Consider the following 20,704-nt stretch of genomic DNA (forward strand, 5'->3'; position numbering starts at 1 on the left):
TGATTTGATTGTAAAACCTCAATATTTCCTTTAGTTTTAATTGCCATGTTTGTCCAACACTTATATGAACTTCACCAAAAAGAGTCACTCTGTGTCTGACTATGAGGGAAGCCTGACACGGTAAAGTTGATCATAAATCCAGTGAAAAAAATAGGTAGATGGCAGAACTATGGCATGCCATATTTTTTTTATGGTTCTTAAAAGTAGAGTTGTCAAAGTAAGTCCGGTCAGTTAGTGGGCTGATAATCAGCCGACCCGACCCATTCTTAGCTCTAGTCTTAGCGCTCAGGATGTTGGATTGATAATCAACCGATTCAACCTATTATTGGCCCTTATCTTAGCATTCAGAGAAATATTTTTATGATCACGTGTTGAGTTTTATCCCAACTTATTACGTCGTCACGAAAACTTCTATGCCCATAGGTCTAACCGCTCTAATTTAAGTTTATCTCGATTTTATGCCCATATCGAATGTTCAAAAAACAAGTTTTTATAGTGTCGTTTTCGGTTAAAAAAAATTGTATGGTCTTAGTAAACCTAATTGGCAAATTCATATATATGATATCGAGAGATATGATTCCATACCATGCATGCTAAAACATGGATGATGATAATTACAGAATAAAGTGGGTTTAATCATCCTAATCATGAAGTTCTACGAAGATGAAAAAAAAAGCAGGAAATTATGATTTTTTTTCAAAATTTTGTTTGGGTACTGAAAATGATAGCTTTGAAAAAGATACCTATATATACATATCAATGGATGACATGATTTGTTACACGTAACATACATTAGTTGTCACACGGTGTTCCCATCATTCCACACCTTTATCTATGCAACGCTCTTCTCCCTCACATTTTCAACATTTCATTTACAAATCCATTATTGTTTTTATGTTATATATCTACACACATCCACAAGGCTCATTTATTTGTTGCCTTATTTATTGTGATTAGTTTCCACTCTCATAAGTCATAAGCAAACAATGGAGTTTCAAAAATTTCTCTTCCTTTTCTTTGCTTTTCTTGCTTCCTTTCTCCTCTCTTCCTCTCAAGCCCACAAGCTCTATGTTGGTGGCAGGGATGGCTGGGTCTTGAACCCCAAAGAACCCTACGATCACTGGACGGGAAGAAACCGCTTCCAGGTCAACGACACTCTCTGTAAGTCACACCACACTACTTCTTAGAAAGAAAATACCTGAACCGTAAATCTTAAACTGTTAAAATCTTGAAAAAAAAAGTCTTTATTAATGGGTTTTGTTTTGTTTTGTTTTGTGTGGTTTTGTTAGATTTCAAGTACAAGAAAGGAGAAGATTCTGTGTTGGTGGTGAACAAAGATGATTACTTCAAGTGCAAGACTGAGAATCCAATACTGAAATTGGAGGGTGGAGATTCAGAGTTCAAGTTTGATCGCTCTGGTCCTTTCTATTTCATCACTGGAAACAAAGACCATTGCATCAAAGGCCAAAAACTCATTGTTACTGTCTTAGCAGTGAGGAAAACTAAGCCATTTCCAACACCACCCAAAACCCAACCACCGTTTGCTCAGCCGCCGACCACCGTCCAACCACCGTCTCCCGTGGCCCTACCTCCATCCCCAACAACACCATCTCCGGTGGCCCAACCACCATCTCACGCAACACCATCTCCATTGCCTCTTGTGCCTTCCCCTGAAAGCCCAACATTTTCACCAACACCAACATATCCGCCGACCACCGTCCAACCACCATCTCCGTTGGCCCTACCTCCATCCCCCACAACACCATCTCCGGCGGCCCTACCACCATCTACCACAACACCATCTCCTTCGCCTCTTGGGCCTTCCCCTGAAAGCCCTGCATTCTCACCAACATATGTAACGCCTGTGCCGAGCACCGCTTCCCCTGAAGTGGCCCCAGTGCCTGCAGTGTCTCCCACTGCACCATCTTCTATGACTCCTACACCTGCAGAGATTACTCCCACTTTAGCTCCGTCACCGTCGGCCTTAACACCACCGTTGTCTCCTGCGAGCAGCCCACCGGGTGGATCGCAGGGGAATAGCTCAAGTCCGACCGCATCGCCGGGATCTAGTACTCCGGCTGACGTTACTTCTCCACCGGCACCGTCCAACTCAAGTTCATTTATGTTAACTCCCTCAACTGTGTTGGTGTTTGTAGTCTCTGCTGTGTCTAGTTTTATGGTCTGAATAATTGATGGTTTTTTAATTTATTAGCGGTTGTTTGTTTTTTTTTTTTAAATTTACTGATAATTATTGTTTTTTTTTTTTGAGAAGCTGATAATTATTGTTTGTTGGATAAAATTTGATGGGCTTAACTCTTTGTTTGGGTTATTTTGTCAAATTTTATGATATTATGATCTTTTCAACTTTTTATATTTTTTTATGCTGTGATATAGAGTCAATGCTCACCGTTTTAATAGCTATATAAAGTTATAGGATCTCTGATTATGAATATGACTATTAGTAAAGCCTAAATAAGTTATATATAGTGTCAATAATCCTTCAACTGAGATAGTTAAGGCATATATTCGAATTGGGTGGTATCCAAGTTTATAAAGCCCAAGTAAGTTACATAATGGATTTATAGATGCAGTTTAAAAGTAAGTAGATGGTAGCAATGTCATGCATTTCTTGTTTTCATTTGTTTTTTTTCCCTCATAATTTATGGTTGATATGCCAAATTGCATGGTCTTCCTGACCAAGTAAACGCAAATGGGCATTTGGCATTCCTGGACAAAATGATTCATTCACATTTGCCACACACCGACACATAATTTGAACAAAGCGATGAAATCATTCATACCCACCTCAAATTTCTTGATAAAATAAAAGAAGGTGATAGATACTAAACATGTTAAAGAGAGGTACAAGTTTAATTTTGTGTTTTTTTTAACCGAGAAATGAGATCATATAAATTTATCCTTTAAATATCTAATATGAATTTAAAAAATTCCAACGTGAGACCCACCCGCACCGCGAGTATACACTACTTAGTTTTAGAGGAGAAACCATTTGAGAAGGAAAGAAAACATGACACATGTACAAGCTGGTTTCTTTTGCTTAGTTAAGAAGAGAAGGTACAAAAGGAGATGGAGATTGACGAACAAGTTTCATCAAAACACAAATTGTGATTACAAAAGTTGCAAGAAACTTAGTGGTTAGGTGTCCCTCTAAGTTCACACTTGACATAATTTAACACCACAGACATTTTGTTGTGTTGGCATAAAGTGAGACCCCCTTTAATCACTATCATACCCAGGCCACCCAATACGTGTATGCATTGAATATTGATAAAAGTTGTACAATCCATATAATAATAGATAAGTTAGGGATTTATATATATATATATATATATATATGGTTCAATATTCATTTTTTTTTATCTTTTGAATCCAAATCTAAATGGGTTTTCAACGATTTAAAGATATTGTTTTGTATTTAAGTAGTTTAGTACCATAGGAGGCCATAGCAAAATTTGACACTGAAACTCATCAACATCATTGTCTACAGAATTTCTATATGATATATATATATATATTGATAAAATTATTCATTTACTTAGGGATCCTTTTGGGTTCTAGCATGTGTGATATCTTGTCAATCACACAATAAACACAAGGATTTCATCATCCAACATTCCTTATCAAAATCTTAAATCATTTTTTTCAAATAATTTATTCTTTTTTTTTGTTTGCATAATTGTCAGATATAACTCCCCATAGATGTCCCTCCCTGAAAATTTCAGAAAGATAAGTTTAATTATAACTCCTTAAAATATGTGGATTAATTATATTTTTTAGCATTGAAAGATAAGAGTTTAGCTAAGCAGTAACCAAATGTTCATTTGTTATAGAGTCAACGTTCAATATTCATACGTAAAAATTGTTGATTTTTTATCAATAGACTTCTTGAGAAATCTGCCTGAGTAAGTGATTGTCGAGTTTCTAAATATTAGGTGTTGCCTAAAATGAATATCTGGTCATTGAATGGGTGCTGTGAAATATAATTAACCCAAAATATAAAAAGGAAAATGGCCTTTGAAGCTTTGACTATTCAAAATGACACGTACTTCAAGACAAAACAAGCAAATTTAAAGAAGCTTCGTCAATTCACTACATTATCTCCACGTCGAACAAAAGACAAGTCATTTGAAGTGAATGTGGACAACAACTTCTGCTGACTCAGCCTCCTCTGCAGTGATCGATTCTGCTATACAAGGGCCCCACATCTCCATTGATCAATAGACGACTTGTTTTGTTTTTTTGATGAACATTCTTCTTTTTCCCCTCTTCTCAAGGGCAATCAAGAGAGATTGTTGGTCATTCAACGATGATAAGGGTATTGGTTACGTCTTTGCAAAGAAGAGTGAGACACTTTGATTTTGAAATCTTGCAAGCTTCTGTTCTTTTCACTCTTACCGACACCACATCTGCACTGTATGTATTCTGCTTCTTTCATTTTCAAAGAATAAGATTGTGATGTGTAGGATACTGTGTAGAAGTCTAATCTCTAAACGAAATGTGTCGGCAAACTGTGGCTTTGATGCCATAATACTAGTGTATCTTCCTGGGGAATGATGAGAAAAGAGAAATTGAGTCAAATATATAAACTCTTTTTTTTTTAATAATGATAAATGATATGATATAAATTTATCTTTTAGATATTTAATATAAGTATAAACTCAGGATGGGGGCTGAAATCATTTTTTTTTTTGAAATTGTTGAACTTTTTTTGTCTCAACCATTAATCTCATCTAATGGTCATACTGTTGCCATGCCATCAATGTCTGCGAGCTACTTTGCAACAATCAAAACCTTTTTTGATATCTATCTCCACACCCACCCCCGTAAAAGAAGAATACCCAAACCCATCTGCAGCTCTTCTTCTTCCCAATCGTCAAAATCCACCTTTAAATCCGAATAGCTCATGCAAACGGAAACCACAAAGAAATCACTAGCTAATCACCAAAATCGCAAGCCGTTCAACCTCAAAAACCACAATAAAACAAGAATTAGGCAATCGAAGACCTCGAGAAGAGATTCGACGGAAGCAAAGCTACATTCTCAGAAAGCGAAAACGAATAAGGTCCATCCGATTCGGTGAATAGTACCAATTGATCAAAGAGATGATCATACAGCTACTATGATTATTGTGAGAGAGAGAGTTCTGAAAACGGAGAGGGAGAGAAAGGAAGACGAAAATGCACGGGGCAAAGTAGCTATCAGAACGTGGCAATTAATATGACCATTAGATTCATCTAATGGTTGAAATAAAATAAAAAAAATTCAATAATTTCAGGAAAAAGCGATTTCAATCCCCCTAACATCATACCCGCACGCACAAAAATATGTATTGGAGAAATTGGTCGCTCATACCCCGTCGGACATAATTGCACAAGACATGTGGAAGTGGATAGGATCTGAAGATCAATTAGCTTATATCTTGACAAAAACGGATTCTAGTGTTGTATTACTTGACAAGTTGGCATGTGAGATCGCTATGCCCCAACTTGAGGGGAGTGTTGGCGTGAGTTTTATGAAGGAAAGTTTGTAAGTTCTACTATTATTAGGTTTCTTAATTATTGTAATAGTTTTATATTAGGTGTCTTTGACCTACCCTGTAAAGAACCATATATACCTCTCTCTGAGGCAAATCAATCCAAGAAAATATATTGTTCCCACTATTTGACAGTAGTGTTTGGGCTTGATCTGGATCTGGAGACAGCCCACTCCACTGGGCCATCTTATCGGCCCAGAAGTTCTGTTTTAGACAGTAAGCTTCCACAATTCATGCCAAATCCCAATGATAATTTGCGGCCCATTAAGTATCTCCCAAGAGAAAATTCCTTTATTCCTCTTTTCTTTTTTAGATAGTAGCTGTGTCCTAACTATAGAAACTGCCCTTATCCTGCAATCGCCACATAAAGCTATTGAAAGAGTAGGGATGACAAAATCATGTCCGATTAGGATTAAACTAAATTTAGACATAAGTTATATGTCCAAAATCCAAGTCTAAACATAATATTTTTATCCGATTTAAAATTGGATCTAAGTCCAAAATTTTCGTTAACATTTTGGTGTTGTCTAATTCGAAATTGATTTTTTTCACCACCCTTAATTAAAAGTTGCAGCTAAAATGATTGAAAAAAGAAGATGTTGGCAGTTTCTTTTTTGTCAAATGCACTAACTATTGCGTAAAGGTCCAGATACACCCAATAAGACGGTACACTCGACAAAGCAAACATGAAAAGGGAAAGGGAAAGGGAAAGGGAAAAGGAAAAAAGTCTCAAGTCTTGACAGTTTTTTCAGCCTTTTGTGTTATTTGGATCATACTCTCTCTTTTTTCTTTCTTTTTAACCTTTCTTGTGGTTCCTATAACCAACAGGTCTCCTCCAAGTCAAAAGAACACTATATTAGTGCATCTCTGAACCAAACAAGAAAACAATAAAGAGACCTGAAAACAACCACCTTCATGACCGCATTGAAACAACTTAATAAAAGACACTGTTACTGATCATTTTTTCTTCTTGAATCATGTTTGAAAATTTAGCTCAAACTTTATAAATCAATATTGTTCGTTTTAGACCAAAGACTCACGTGACTTTATTTTTTTTTTAGGCCATCATCATTTATTCTTAAGCTTGGAAAATACATTAGTTGTCTGAGAGGGGCTATTCACATGCGTCACTGAATTTAGGGTTATATTCCCACAATCTAAGGATACCCATCAAGTGCAGTGAAGACGTCCTCCAATCAGGACACTAGATATCGATAATTGTTATGTTATACCGATGATGAACAGAAAAAGACAAGAAAAGGAAATAGTTTTTTCAAGTCTTGGATTGCTTTTTATAATAATTTTGAGGGCGTTAGTGGGTATAATTGGCTAGAAAAGAGCTAAGAGTGAGAGATCCAATGTTGTCATGAACTTGTTGAACTTTGGTGCATGCGTGGGCCATCCCCACATAGAAAAACCTTCCTTGTAGGACTCTTTTTAAACTTGCTTTATGATAATCTGCCCCTTCGCGTTAGTAATATTTTGTCTGATTCGAGTTAGTCGATATTGACCCCACAACTTTTTTTAGAATTTTGACCTAGTATATTTTACATTTCACCTCTTTCCAATGTGAGATAAGAGAATTAAAGACGTAACCTCATTATCACTAGATAAGTGATCCAGCATCACAAAACTTGACACTACAAAAACTTAGGCCCGTCCACACAAGCCGGGTGCTCACACGCTTAATGGCAACATTACTAGGAAACATCATTTCTTCAGTAATGGCTTAAACAGAGTGATTGCAGACCCTGTGCACTAAACAATCTCATGCTATAAAGCTTACTAAAAAAGATTTCACACACTCTCATGCTCTCCGTTTCTTCATTGTCCACAGTCCACACAAGACAGTCAGCATGCAATTTGAGGACTTCCACATTAATTATGAAGAGACATATGCTAACACATCACAATTGCAATTGATCAGTCAAAACAGTGACAGATAGAGCAGTAACTCCCACTGAAATTCAGTCCATTCCAGGAGAGCATAAGATACTTTTTGTTTTGTGTGTGTCATATGATCCATGAAATTTACTTGAGGGATTTTTATCAAAACCAATATTCATAAATTAATATTCCAATGATTACCAAAGATAAATTTATGTTAAGAGAAATTTTAAATCAACCAAAGAAAAGAAAAACAGAGCAATAATAGGAACAAATAAAGGGAAGAAAGAAATACCAATACCATGATATAAGGGAAGGTCAGATCAAATTGTACAATTGAAACCAGGATCTCTCTTTCTCGTTCAAAACATTTTCCACAAACCCATCAATCCTCCTCTGTTTCTCTCTGTCTCTAAACCCTTCAATCCTTTCTCTCTCTCTCTCTGTGTCTTATTCATCTGAAACTCGCGGAGAGGTCACCGGAAACAATGGCAGAAGTTGTGGTTCATAGTCTCGCGGCGTGGACATCGGAGATGGATGAAAGTAAAACCCTTTTTCTGCAATTGCCTTCTCTTCTTCTGGAGAAGAGTAGTTTCCGACTGAAGACGAGGACTTATTGAAAGGGTCCTCTGTTAATGGCGTAACAGGGCTAAGTGTAAGCTTAGGAAAGTCGAGTATGCTTGGAGACAAGATCTCTGGCTTCCTTGGAGAAAACCCAGGAGAATTATTCATTGAATTGTTGGAAAAAAAGTTCAAAGTGTTGATCATGAGACTATTGCTCTTGAAACTGTTGTTGTTGCTGTTTCTTCTCTCATAAAGTTTGAAACTTTGCTTCTTGGGTGGTATGAAATTCTTGGTTGTTTGTGGTGGTGGTGGTGGTGGTTGTGAGGGATCTTGGGGTGGTTTTGAGGCTTGTTTGGCTGTTTCAGATGAGCCAGTGAGGAGCTGGACTACTTGCTTGAAATTTGTTGAGTCTGCTTGAACAAAAGTGGTTGGGTATGGATTGGTTTCATGAGATCTGGATATTGGTATTGGAGGCAATGATGGTGTGTGGATTTGTACTTGTTGACCAACACCACTACTGCCATTGCTGTTTGGAGAGGTTACTGGAGATGGGTTTCTGTTAATTTCTTGAACTATTGTGTTCTCCATTGATGGGTCTTCTCCAAATTATGATCTCTCCAACTCCAAGATGGGTTTGGTTTTGTTTGCAGAGAAAGGAAATAGTGGAAAACAAGACTTTGAGGGTTTGATTTTGGTTATGTTTGGACCCTGAAAACATGAAGAACATATGCAAATACTTGGAAGGAAAGAAGAGTATTATTGGTTGGATTTGGAATTTTGGGGGAACAGCATCTGTGCCATGAGAGGCATTGGAATCAAAGTGGAATAGAGATAGATTTCATAAATATATAGATACAAATGGTGGACATTGACTTCAGAGCCCTGACTGGAAGGACTACTGTTTGTGGTGATGGGAATTGGAATTGGAATTGGTATTGATGGCTTTATTGGGTTGGCTACTCTCATATCTCTAGTCTTAAGTGAGGTCTCATCAATTCAATTGAGTCATCAATGTCGATATTTAATTAATTCATATGTGAAGTTTAAGATTCACAATGCATCAAATTCCACACTTGGTAGGCATGCACTATAAATTCCTGAGCGAAAAAAAAAAGTTAGGGTTAATGTTATTTTTGGTCATAACTGACTAGGTTTAATTGGGTCATCGAATGTTTAAACGTTCCAATTTGATAATACAAAGTTGAAAATTGTTCCAATATGCACATTCAAATTGATTTTTGAATATTCGGCAGTCAAATTGCTGATTTAGCATAAGAAATAAATATAAGAAATCTGGTCGAACAATAAGAAATATGTCCGCGTGCGTATATTGGAATAATTTTCAACTATGAATTTCCAAGTTGAAACGTGTGAATATTCAATGATGACTGAGTTAAAAATTGACAACTTTTTCAATGATCAAAAGTTGTATTACTACAAAAAAACACCATTGCTTCACTCTTTGTATCACTTTTTTGTTGTTTATTTTCTTGGGAATCATTTATTTCTAATGTTCACCTCGAGCCTTTCCTTTCTTCTAAATTTTGTCTCCTACCAAACAGAATGCAACTTTTAATCTCTATATATTCATGATTCAATGCATTTCTACAATCCCTACAAAGATCATATAGGTTAGAAGATGCTTTCAAATCATTTTGCTGTAAAATCTCTCTTTTTGTTGTGACATTGTAGCTTTAATTTTCTTCATTTCTTGACCACACGAAATATTTTTGTATCAAATGAGAAGATAAGATAAGGATAAAGGAGAAGGGTAGTAATGTGGTGAATTTTAGAGAAAAGATGAGTCTCGATTAGTCATATTACTATGATATGTATGAAATTAATGGAGAAAGTGTAGGGAAATTTCTCATCATTATAGGTTTACGCTAGGGATCAACACTAAACTCGTTTCTACTTGTTAGTGATGTATGAATTCACACGATATATCCATTGTAAAATACCTTGATGCATGTTATTTCCGGATGATAACATGAATGGCGGAAACAAACACACATAGTGGGTTTCCATTAATATTCTCATAAACTCATGTAACTGATCCCAAAATATAAAAATAATGACTCGGATGATGATAACGACGATCAGAAGACGAGTCACCTACACTGAAAATGAACAAAAAGAAAAGGTGAATTGAGCCACCAAATATCTAATATTGAAACATTTTAACAACTATAACTTCATGATCTCTATTTTCCTTTTAATAAAATTTGAACTTGGTGACAATATTTTGTTTATGTTTTAATTACTCACTTTACATATTATTTTAATTAAAATTAGTCATTTTTTAAAACTTTGAATATGAATATGTTCTGTTGCAAAAACTAGTGCAGAACAATCAAAAGCAATGTTCATATTCTGATCATTATTAGGGTTAGGTTTCTTCTTGATCATAGTTGAAAATAAAATGAATGATACTATATATGGGGAAAAGATTAATTGAAGGAAAGAGAATCAAATTCTGGTTTTATAAATGGAAAGATAAAGAAAACAATTGAAGATAGATTGCATTGGGGGACCAAAGATCCATTAAAACAACAGTGCTAGCTGCTGCTACAAAAGAAAAGGAAAAGGGAAAAGCTAGGATCACAGTCTTCATAACCTTGAATCATTGTGTCTGCATTGTGGAGTCCCTAACAAACTCCATTTGTAACTCAAAAGCAATGGTTTCTTTAGGTCAAACAAACTATTTTGATTAAAGGACAAGCAAGAAGCCTCCAAACATATTGCTTAATAAGTATTATTAAGTTGTTACACACACACACACACAGATATATATATATATATATAATTAACAAAGTAAGAAATTTCAAAGAAAATGAGAGCACAATTATGTGTGTGTATATATACGGATATCAGTATTTTTTGTCTCAACTATCTCAAATGATGAGATTGACGCACATGATTTCATACGAATCATGTGGGACATGTGGGACCCATAATTTTGCATGAATCATATGCGTCCATCGCAGCATGTATTTGGTATAGCTGAAAATTAGTACAAGCTCTTAAAAATTGATGAAAACTTACACATTAATTATCGAACTAGCTAGCAATATCTCTCTCTCTCACACATGCATAGGACTTTAACTATGATTATATGACCGTAAATTAAGCATATGAATTAGTTTAACAAAATATATAAAATACACATGTAATAATTACTATAGTCTTTGGTTAGGCCGGCTTGGGCTTGACTTAATCCTTGGACAGAAGTAATTAAACATATTAATTAACATGTCACCAATCCCTATAAGAAGAATAAATATTAAATATATTCACTTAAATCTATTAGGTTTTAAAGATAGAGAGAAGAGCATCACTATAATTAGCTAGGTTTTAAATATATATTTTTTCTTGTTCGCTAAAACAAGGATTAGCAAAGTAATCAACTTTTAGCCTAACAATTAGGAAATAACTCTCTTTGAAAGTTGTGCGTTCGATTTCTACCAATTTCATATATAGTTGCGGACTATTTCGCGGACCCCATGGATTTGTCGAGTTTTAAGCACTCCTCAAGGGGAAAGTTTCTTATATGAGTATGAGTCACAAGGATAATGACAATGGAAATTAAGAGAGTTTGAAACTGAAAAAGAAGACTAATTTGTAGGAAGTTTCTTGGTGGGTGATTGATTGGATCTAAGCATCCAAAAGTAGAGAAGACCTTGACTTAATTAATTGAGTAAGTGGAAACAATATGTAGACTTAAATAACTTCAGTACGTAACAAGTCCTTGTCACTCAAAGACCATCTCCAAGACCTAAGTTTCCGTCTAAATTTGAGGTTTGTTCATTTATTTTCCTTAATCAGGTATTACATGACTTTGAAACATATGTTACTATTTCATCGTCATCACCAGAGTCTTTATTCCAAAAATTGAGGGCCGATTATACGAGTCTATGAGAAAGTAACGGGATTCCACTATGTGTATTCTTTTTTCGCCATTCATCTCTATCGAGAATCGTACTTTCATCAATTCTTATTGAATACCATATATTTTCGTACTACTTCAAGTCATTTTTTTTTAGTTCTTACTCTTCACTTTCTAGTCTCTCTTATATAAATTATCTCGATTATCTTCATCGCCACACCGTCATCTCTATATTGCACATGCTCATGTCATATTTGAACGATTTTCTTGCAATTTATCTTCAATTGATGTTACCCCTACCATAAATATAATAATCTCATTTCTTATACTATCCCATAATCAGTATTTTGAAGAAATGGATGGGCAAGTGGCCCCATGGCATTTCTATCAGCTAGCTTGCATATATATAGATATGTTGATGTGATTAAAGAGGTGTGAATATTAATTTGGTCTCATTCAACAGTAACTAAGATATCATTATTTAATAAGATAAGTGATCGTCAAGTGATTAGGGTGTCATTAGTTGGAATTTGGCAAGTTGTTTGTCTCATAAATGATTGTGTAAATTTAACAATTTTTTCCTATTTATTTTAAAATGTTGGACAAAGTAATTAATGAGACTTATCTAAGAGTCCTGAAGAACAATTTAATTAATTTTTTTTATAACAACATGATTAATTAACACAACTCCCATTAAATAAAACTCAATTTGAACACAACTAACTTCCAATTTTTTTTATTGACATTTGGAAGTTGGAACTAGAATAAATGTTCTCTCCATCTGGAAAATAAAGAGAAACGAATAATAGTTAAAAATGCCCAACTAATGGTATATGCAGATGCGTTCTTGTATTCAAAAGTATTGCCCGCTCTGTTTTATTTCATATCCTCCCCCTCACCATTTTATTTCAGAAAATTATCTCACCTCTCCCATTTGAACCCATAATTTCCTAAAATAAAACCGTGAGGGGAGGATAGGAATGACCGTAGAAGTACCTCAGAGCGGATAATACTTTTAAATGCAAAAACACATTCACATATCTAGTTAATCACTTGGTAATGAATAGAACTTTAATCTCCTACTAGAAAAGTTCATCTCCATTCCGGATATCTAGATCGTCACACTCTCTTTAAGTATCTATCTTTGACAAATCGCAGGGTATAAATGTAGAGAGACGACCATTACAACCCCCAAGCTAAAGGATTCATCTCCAGACTACTCGCCTAAATCTCAATGGTTAGTAGTAAATAGGGTTTGATTTTCAATAATGTGTATTGACAAATTATAAAAAGAAAAGTGGCATAATTGTAGCAGGAATATAGAGTGGATCTGCCATTAGTATATCTTCAAGAAATTGTAGACATTTTGATCTTGTTGGACCAGGTCCCTTGTAATAGAGACAATGGAGAATTGAAGATGGAGGTTCATAAAGGGACCACTAATTCTCCAAAAGTTCTTGCAAGGTTCATGAATAGTGCACAAGAATCCTAAATCTGTAGCTGTCTTAATTAATTAATTTATTTTATAATATAATTATGCTGTTTAAAGTCAAAGAAATAATAGTATAATCATCAACTCCAGACAGAATGATCATCTTTGTTTGAATTCCACTCAAGACAGTCCGCCTGCAATTTTGGAAAATTTTGGTTCGAATTCAATAATTCTTGGCTTTCACTTTGTGAGGTTGGTCAAGTGGTGATCACTTTTCTTACCTGTTTTTGTGTTTTAGATAGAAAATTAAGCCTCAAACCCTAAACACAATACCTTTCTAAAGACAAAAAAAAAAGAAACAATACCAGTCTTTCCCTTACCTGGGATACTTTATTATTCAGAGGAAAAAGAACCCTTTTAAAAATGGCTATACCAGTTACCAAGTCTCATTGCATCTTCAATTGACTGGTACTAAAAAAAATAAAAAATAAAAAAAAAATATATATATATATATATATATTCAATATACTAATGCAAATTTGAGTGATTCAATGAACTGACTACGCAAATAAGCCATTGGTTGAGTGACAATGACGTTGCATGTCCCTGACTGAGGTCATGGGTTCTAATCTCACCTCCTCCGAATATTTATAAGGAAGTGTGTGGGCTTAGTCTGCCCCTTCGTGGGCTTGATAGTCTGTCCCTGCGTGGGCTTGATTTGTGCCTCCTGTAAGGAAGTGTGTGGGCTTAGTCTGCCCCTTCGTGGGCTTGATAGTCTGTCCCTGCGTGGGCTTGATTTGTGCCTCCTGTGTGGTACCTGTTGACACTTGTACTTTCATAGGCTTTATCTTTGATTTGTGCACTGTGTGGGGCCTATTGACACCTGTACTTTCATAGGCTTGATCTGGTGGTGTGCCGTATATTGTATTTGTACTTGTATTAAAAAAAAAAAAAAGAACTGACTACATGTGAACTTATATTTATGTGAAAATCGGCAGATTGACTCGTTTCAACATGGACTTCAAGACCAACTGATTCTCATGATTTTAGCCTAATTATGACGTTTAGGGCCTAAATTTCGATTTCACATTTGTACGTTTTAGCTTATTTTGAACTTTTAGCTTTTATTTTGTTATCAGGTTTTTCTTAATATTTGGGCCTATTTCGTGTTGGGCTTATTTATTTGCTTTTTGATAGTATTCAAAAGCAACAAAGACAAAACCCTAAGAGAGCGTTATCTCTTTGGTGTTCCGTAGGAATCTTTAAGATTTGAAGCTATCCGCTACATCAATTCCAAAACCCTAAACATCAAAACTGTAAACCTAAATGCAACACTCACCACCACAACCTCACCATAAAAATTCAATTCGCAAAAGCATAGAAAAGTGAAGCTGATATAATTGCAGATAAACCAAAAGATGAATGAATCTGATCTACCAAAGTTTTCAAAGGTGCCAGCCTAATTCTCACTAAGCAAAAGATGCATAACAATTCTTGCACCTCTTACCCAAAGTTATGCAATCTATAAAAGTTGTCTAACTTTTTGCTCTGGTCCATCTTTGTTTCACTGCCCCACAAAATGCAAGCGATAATCAACACAATCAAATCATTAATTCAGGGACATAATAAACATATTATGTAAAAGCAAAAGAAACAAACTTCAAATCACACAATTATAGGAGTTCATGGCCGTTACATTACCGCGTAAAGCCGTTAATCGTGTTTAAGAGAATATAAGCAGGGCCCCGGAATGCAGTATTTTCTCTGTTCACTAGCTGTGAAACCTTTGGCAATTTCATTCGGATATAGTGTCACGATCAAAGTGCTCGTGCAATGTTTTTGAACTCATTCAAGCATGATTGGAGTATCTTCTGACGCTTTTGAAGGGACATCCGTTCATTGTGTAGTGTATCAATGGCACCAGGAGCAACAAACATATCCATAAATTTCTCATCATTTACAGCAAACAAATCTAATCCAAGTGCCAGTACAAGACGATCCCGACTGTTAAACAGAAAAAAATTTGAATTGTTAGGAATATTATTGACCACTGAATGGACACAAGTAAAGAGACATTGTAGCTATTCAAATGCTGATTCCCTACAAAAGATACTAATCGTACTTATGACAACAAAACAGAGAGGGAATAACATAAACCACAATTATTCATGGGTTAAAATACACCATCCAAGAACAAAATTCATGCATCAAAAGGGCTCTTTTTCTTTCTATTTAAATCAGAAGGCTACTCCTTTTGGTTGTATGTTCTTTCTTATGTAACTATTCTGCATCTGCATGTCCACCAGAAGACATAAGCTAGTTAAAACCTAGAACTACAGGAAATAGTTGAAATGAATTCATCATCAAACATGAGGCAACAGAATGCAGAAAAAAAGAGTTCATCAAAATGCCAAGTAAACCTGCTTCATTCTATCGGCATACGGAATAAGAGAGAAGCTAGGGCTTCTGCAGGAGATAAACAAGTGTCTTTATATGCAGAAAACTTATTCAAATGCCAACAATACCAGCCTCATTCTCTAAGCATACAGAATAAGAGAAACTAGGAGTTCCTAAGGAGATGAACAAAAGTGTTTAGGAAGGATTAATATAGCTTGTGATGGTAAATGGTCTTATAACATAGGAATGCCAGGAAAACTAGCACCACCAATACGCATGAATGTGAAAAAACCTTGGTTGAAAACATAAATGGAAATTGAGAGCCATTCGGTCGCAAGCAAACATAAAATAGAGTTCAGGTAGCTTACCAAGGCGTTAAGAAACCAGAGTTCAAAGTAGACGTCACACTTCGCTCAACAAGAACTTCACGTATCCGGGCAAAATGTTGCGCAGCAGACCAACATATTTCTGAGTATGCTGAGCCTGTTCCCATACCACCGTCCCCATTTCCAAATAGAAGACCACCGCCATCTTGAACTCTTAAATTTTCGGCATTTCTACTATTCCCTGCCATTCTTGCAATCCGTTTTCTCGCACCAATTTCAGCACCGTTCCCAAGCTCCTTTTTTACTCCTTTGTAAACTACGTCACAAGGCTGGTCAGGTGATGGGGTCTCAGGCACTGTCATTTGGCTTTCTTTAAGAGCTTCTCTAGCTTCTGCACCTTTTCCTGGAGTTGTTTGCTGTGCATTCTTCTCTGGAGGTATATTTTCTTGATCTCTCATTATTGCATCGCAAGATGCCACCCCACCATCTGATAGTTCGAGACAATATGAAGCAGCTGAAGCTTGATTAAATTTATATGAGATTTTGCTTGAGCATAATCTTCCTTGAAAGTCATTCTCATAACAGACCTGAGAATATGGACTTGTAACTGAATCAAGGTAATGTCGAACCAGGTGCTTGCACTGTTTGGAGAGATCCTTTATAAAACAAAGGTAAGCACGCCTTAAAGCAGCATGAAAGCAAATGTACTCATCCATACTTTCAGTTTTCCTCCCGTCTGCACAGTAAATAAAATGAGTTAAACTGGAAGCCAAAAAAAATACAATGACCATGCCGAAAGAGCTAAAATTTGCCAATCAATTTGAAGTATTTAGCTACACATTCCAATAAAGATCTTGAATGAAAGATTCTCCCACCCCTTTCACAAAGAATATAGACTTATGGAGTCTTAAATTTACTTTCAAGGCTACAGTGGAAGCAAAAAAATAATACATGACCATGCCATAATACAGACCATAAATTGATGATAAAAAACATTAGCAGAATGCTTACGATATAGATATAGGTAGAGAAAGCTGAGTGACATTCTTAATTGACCAATACTTATTAGGAGATGCTTGTTTAATTACCCCAGAAATCCAAGAAAATACCACATGCTTAAATGTAACACTCATTCCAAGGATCACCTAAAATCTTCTGGAACTGCATAAATAAATTTTAAGTCAAAATCATCAAGACATTGAGACTTGACAAGATCCTTACATTCTGAGTCATGGCTGCAATTTCTTTCCACAGCAAGGTCAAAGAGGTTCCCCAAAACAAAGGCTAATCGGTCACAAGCAGTGTCAAGAAGAGGAGCAAGCCATGACCGAGCTGCAGCACGCGCAATCTCCGCTGCAGCCTCCGCTACTGCTCTACTTCCACCTCGTCCAGCATGCGCAAGTAATATATTAGCCACCTGTTTCGATAACACTAAAGATTGTAATTATTCATCAAGGACTAGAACAATTTATCCAACTTCATATTCCTTAGGTTCTATTATTAATTTAGATACCTTCTCCCTTGACACTGGGGGACATTCGATAGAGAATGCAGCACAACGGAATTCATGCATAACCCTTTCAAAAGCAGCACCTCCATAAAGACGAAGAGTAGCATTTGGAGGTTTTATCTCTAAACTGACACCCGGCCAACTCCCAATGCCACTTTCTATTTGCTCTTCTGTAGTTGTTTTACCCCACTGCTCTGGAGCAGGATCAGCGGCTCCATCAATCAAAGCCCCCTTCAAGAGAAGAAAAAAAAAAACAGAGAGAGTTTATGGTTAATTCACATGCTTTCAAGATCCGTTTGCTCAAAAAGCTCACCGGTATGTTAGCACAAGTTAGTTGACCGAGGAGCGTAAGGTAATACGGAAGGACAATCTAGTTCGGAGGCTTCAAACCTTCTTCAGAATTTTTGTTCAAAACTAGTGGGGAGGTTATTTTGAAATTATGTTTAAACTCAACACTGATAAGTGAATGATAGAAAACTCAAAAAGATAAAGTATATTCATATGAACTAGCATCCTCATAGAGTACCAAAAGAATAGGAAATGATAACTCACCACATGATTACTGATTGAGGCTGTATGCAACATTGCAGATCTCCGAAGATGAGCAACATCAGAAGTAGCCAGTATTTTCGAGTCCATCCTTGCCAGCTCTGTAGTCACTTCATTACAACGCTGCTCAAGCAAAGCTATTGTTGCTGGAGCAGATTCTTTGTATCTCTTCTGAAGCTCCAACTCCAAATGTTCTCTCAAGCTGCTGAAACCAATATGGCACCTGAACTTGTCTTCATCAAATCCTCCCTTGACACCCTCACGAAGATGGCATAGAACTTCTGAATCCACCTGCGATATTTGCCTGCGGAACTCATCATTTGATATGGTGCCCCTGTCCTTTGGTAGAGCTACAAAATATGGGCGAATGTTATCTCCAAGGTATCCACTCGCACTCAAGTACCGATCTACTTCCCACCTGTCACTAAATTCCTACATTGAGTAAGAAGATCTTAGAATCAGATCACATTTTACCCACTATGATATTGAAGGAGAACTAATACAAAAAAATTATTAATGAAGTCATACAACTTAATACATTTCATTGTAGATTATGATCATTCCATTATTAAACAAATTTAACCCTTGGCTGAGGGCTTAAGACAATACATGGGAGGTTTTGGAGTTTATTAGCGAGTAAATGATAATAATTTAGGACAATTTGTCTCATTTGTCAAGTGCTTCGTCGGTCAGTTGATAATATGGCTCAATGATTGCCAAGCATGAATGATAGAATTAATTTCTAATATGGAAAATTATTTCCATTCTATTACAAGAAGCTAGTCGAACCATGAAACTAAGTTACCAAGGTGGCAAGGAAATTATATGGTGGCCATATCTATAATAGAGGGAGGTAACAGATGCTCATAGACAAAAAAATAATTAAAAAAAATTACCAAGAGAAGGAATCGATGGAGAATAGCATGCCATATTCCATCACATACCTTGAGTCGATTGTCGAACTTTGAGACAACAATTACTGTCCTTCTGAAGGTAGGATCAATCTCACGAACAGCATCCAGCCACAGTGATGAGCACCACTCCACACTACTCTGTTGAAGGAAAAGGAGAATACGGTTGGAAGGACTAGCCAAGGACTTGACCATTGAAAGAATTTCATCAGGTGTGCTCTCTGGTTCGCCCTTCTTTGCCTGCCAAAAATGTCTTAAAAGTCAAACCATTAAAAATATATAATAAAGAACATTATGACCTTGTCTTCCCCAATATATTTATAACAATACCACTCGCAGTCCCACCTTAAGGACAAACCCCGGGGTATCAATGATATTGAGGTTAGGACAGTGTGCATATTCTGCTCTCATCACTATTGGCTTAGAAGAAACAGCTGTTTTCGTTTTCTTCAAAAGCGCCTCAGTCCTGGACTTTATGATATCTGCTATTGCAGAAGCCAAAACAACAGGACTTCCGTATTCTTCTGAATCCTCTTCCTGTTTGCAGTAAACATCTCAGTATATAATTTAAAAGTTACAGGAAAAAATGGAAATACTCTCATTTGTTCGAGAAATCATAACTTCATTAATAAAAAACTGAGGCACTGAGAGAAATATAATCAACATGTAATCTGGCCTTTTCTTTCAAATATAATAAATTCAGCAACCAGGTTATTTCTTTTAATCAAATCGCAAATCATAACATTGATAAAATTATACCTTTCGTTCATTTTTCTCTTCCTTTAGTTTTTCGGCTACCAATCAGAATCCTTCTTCATTGTTTGTTCCCGATTTTACAAATCTTCTCTTTTTTTTGTTTCCTACTTCTTTTTCTTGAAAACCGAAGAGTGAGAATTAAATAGAAAAGAAAATTAGCTAGGTGAAACCCTAAAAGTCCACATTTCCAATGTTCTACTCCTAGATTGATGAAATAAACATAAAAAAAATCCACAAACAAACCAAGTAATCACCTGGAAACGGCAACGGGGCTCGAGCGCAGTGGGATCGTGGACCATCTGCAGAATCAACGGCCGTCGTGTACCCATCTCGACCTCGCGTACATTGAATCGGAAACCCAAGAAAGCTTCAAGGAGGGAACTCTTGCCATCGGATTGCCCACCCAAAGCCACAATCTCAGGAATGGGAAGTTTCTCTCCGAACGCCACAGCCGCTGCTTGCAGGCGGTTGTAGGCCTCAAATCTGGAGCTTGAGGACGGGTCATGTGAGTTCGAACTCTGTTGCTTTCTGGAGACGGAGCCGGATCTATCTGATGGCGTCTTGGTCGGCGTGGTTAGGTAGGTGTTTTTGGCTGCCATTATTGAAGACTACAAACTCAAAGACACGCACAGAGACAGAACGAGCGAGAGCGAGAGAGAGAAAGAGATGGGGAGGGAGAGAACCGAGGTTTTTGGATTTGAATTTTTCGGTGTAGACTAGAGAGAGCCGTTGAAGGGGCCAAGCCAATGAAAATTTGAATTAATTTTTTTTTCAAAAATTATATATGATTCAATTTTCCCAAATATAAATATTACACACTTTTGTTCCTTATTGAAGAAAAAAATATTATCTTCAACCTATTTTATTATAAATATCTTAAATACAACATGTAAGCAAATCAAAATTGAGAGGATCTACTTTAATATTATCCT

General features: G+C 36.2%; 3 protein-coding genes across 4 annotated transcripts; 1 reads left to right on the top strand and 2 right to left on the bottom strand.

Moving 5' to 3' along the window:
* The first annotated feature begins 868 nt into the window (after window positions 1-868).
* On the top strand, window positions 869-2,371 carry LOC119990237 (early nodulin-like protein 2). 2 transcript variants are annotated; one of them, XM_038836133.1, is made up of 3 exons: window positions 870-1,161; window positions 1,290-1,701; window positions 1,852-2,371. In XM_038836133.1, the coding sequence occupies exons 1-3, from the start codon at window positions 987-989 to the stop codon at window positions 2,183-2,185; spliced, it is 921 nt and encodes a 306-aa protein (XP_038692061.1). In that variant the 5' UTR covers window positions 870-986; the 3' UTR covers window positions 2,186-2,371. The 2 variants fall into 2 exon arrangements, with proteins under 2 accessions (XP_038692060.1, XP_038692061.1); XM_038836132.1 differs by having other exon boundaries at window positions 869-1,161; window positions 1,290-2,371.
* A 5,269-nt stretch (window positions 2,372-7,640) lies between these two features.
* On the bottom strand, window positions 7,641-8,935 carry LOC119987890 (VQ motif-containing protein 4-like). The gene has a single exon (XM_038832798.1). It carries the CDS (start codon window positions 8,591-8,593, stop codon window positions 7,892-7,894), a length of 702 nt encoding a protein of 233 aa, XP_038688726.1. The 5' UTR covers window positions 8,594-8,935; the 3' UTR covers window positions 7,641-7,891.
* A 5,886-nt stretch (window positions 8,936-14,821) lies between these two features.
* Window positions 14,822-20,496, bottom strand: LOC119988507 (dynamin-related protein 5A). The gene is made up of 8 exons (XM_038833569.1): window positions 20,027-20,496; window positions 19,362-19,553; window positions 19,050-19,256; window positions 18,109-18,537; window positions 17,560-17,787; window positions 17,268-17,463; window positions 16,089-16,782; window positions 14,822-15,327 (listed from the first exon to the last, which is right to left on the bottom strand). The coding sequence occupies exons 1-8, from the start codon at window positions 20,369-20,371 to the stop codon at window positions 15,141-15,143; spliced, it is 2,478 nt and encodes an 825-aa protein (XP_038689497.1). The 5' UTR covers window positions 20,372-20,496; the 3' UTR covers window positions 14,822-15,140.
* Between the last annotated feature and the right edge of the window lie 208 nt (window positions 20,497-20,704).

The sequence above is a fragment of the Tripterygium wilfordii genome, chromosome 21, assembly GCF_013401445.1.
Source record: "Tripterygium wilfordii isolate XIE 37 chromosome 21, ASM1340144v1, whole genome shotgun sequence".
Classification (NCBI taxonomy): Eukaryota; Viridiplantae; Streptophyta; class Magnoliopsida; order Celastrales; family Celastraceae; genus Tripterygium; species Tripterygium wilfordii.

Excerpts from the sequence above, each read along its gene's own strand:
- LOC119990237 (XM_038836132.1), top strand. The coding sequence starts at position 987 with ATGGAGTTTCAAAAATTTCTCTTCCTTTTCTTTGCTTTTCTTGCTTCC. Across the intron at positions 1,162-1,289 it reads CCAGGTCAACGACACTCTCT|ATTTCAAGTACAAGAAAGGA; the intron begins GTAAGTCACACC and ends TGGTTTTGTTAG.
- LOC119987890 (XM_038832798.1), bottom strand. The coding sequence starts at position 8,593 with ATGGAGAACACAATAGTTCAAGAAATTAACAGAAACCCATCTCCAGTA.
- LOC119988507 (XM_038833569.1), bottom strand. The coding sequence starts at position 20,371 with ATGGCAGCCAAAAACACCTACCTAACCACGCCGACCAAGACGCCATCA. Across the intron at positions 19,257-19,361 it reads CCCCGGGGTTTGTCCTTAAG|GCAAAGAAGGGCGAACCAGA; the intron begins GTGGGACTGCGA and ends CATTTTTGGCAG. Across the intron at positions 17,788-18,108 it reads CCTCAATCAGTAATCATGTG|GGGGCTTTGATTGATGGAGC; the intron begins GTGAGTTATCAT and ends CTTCTCTTGAAG.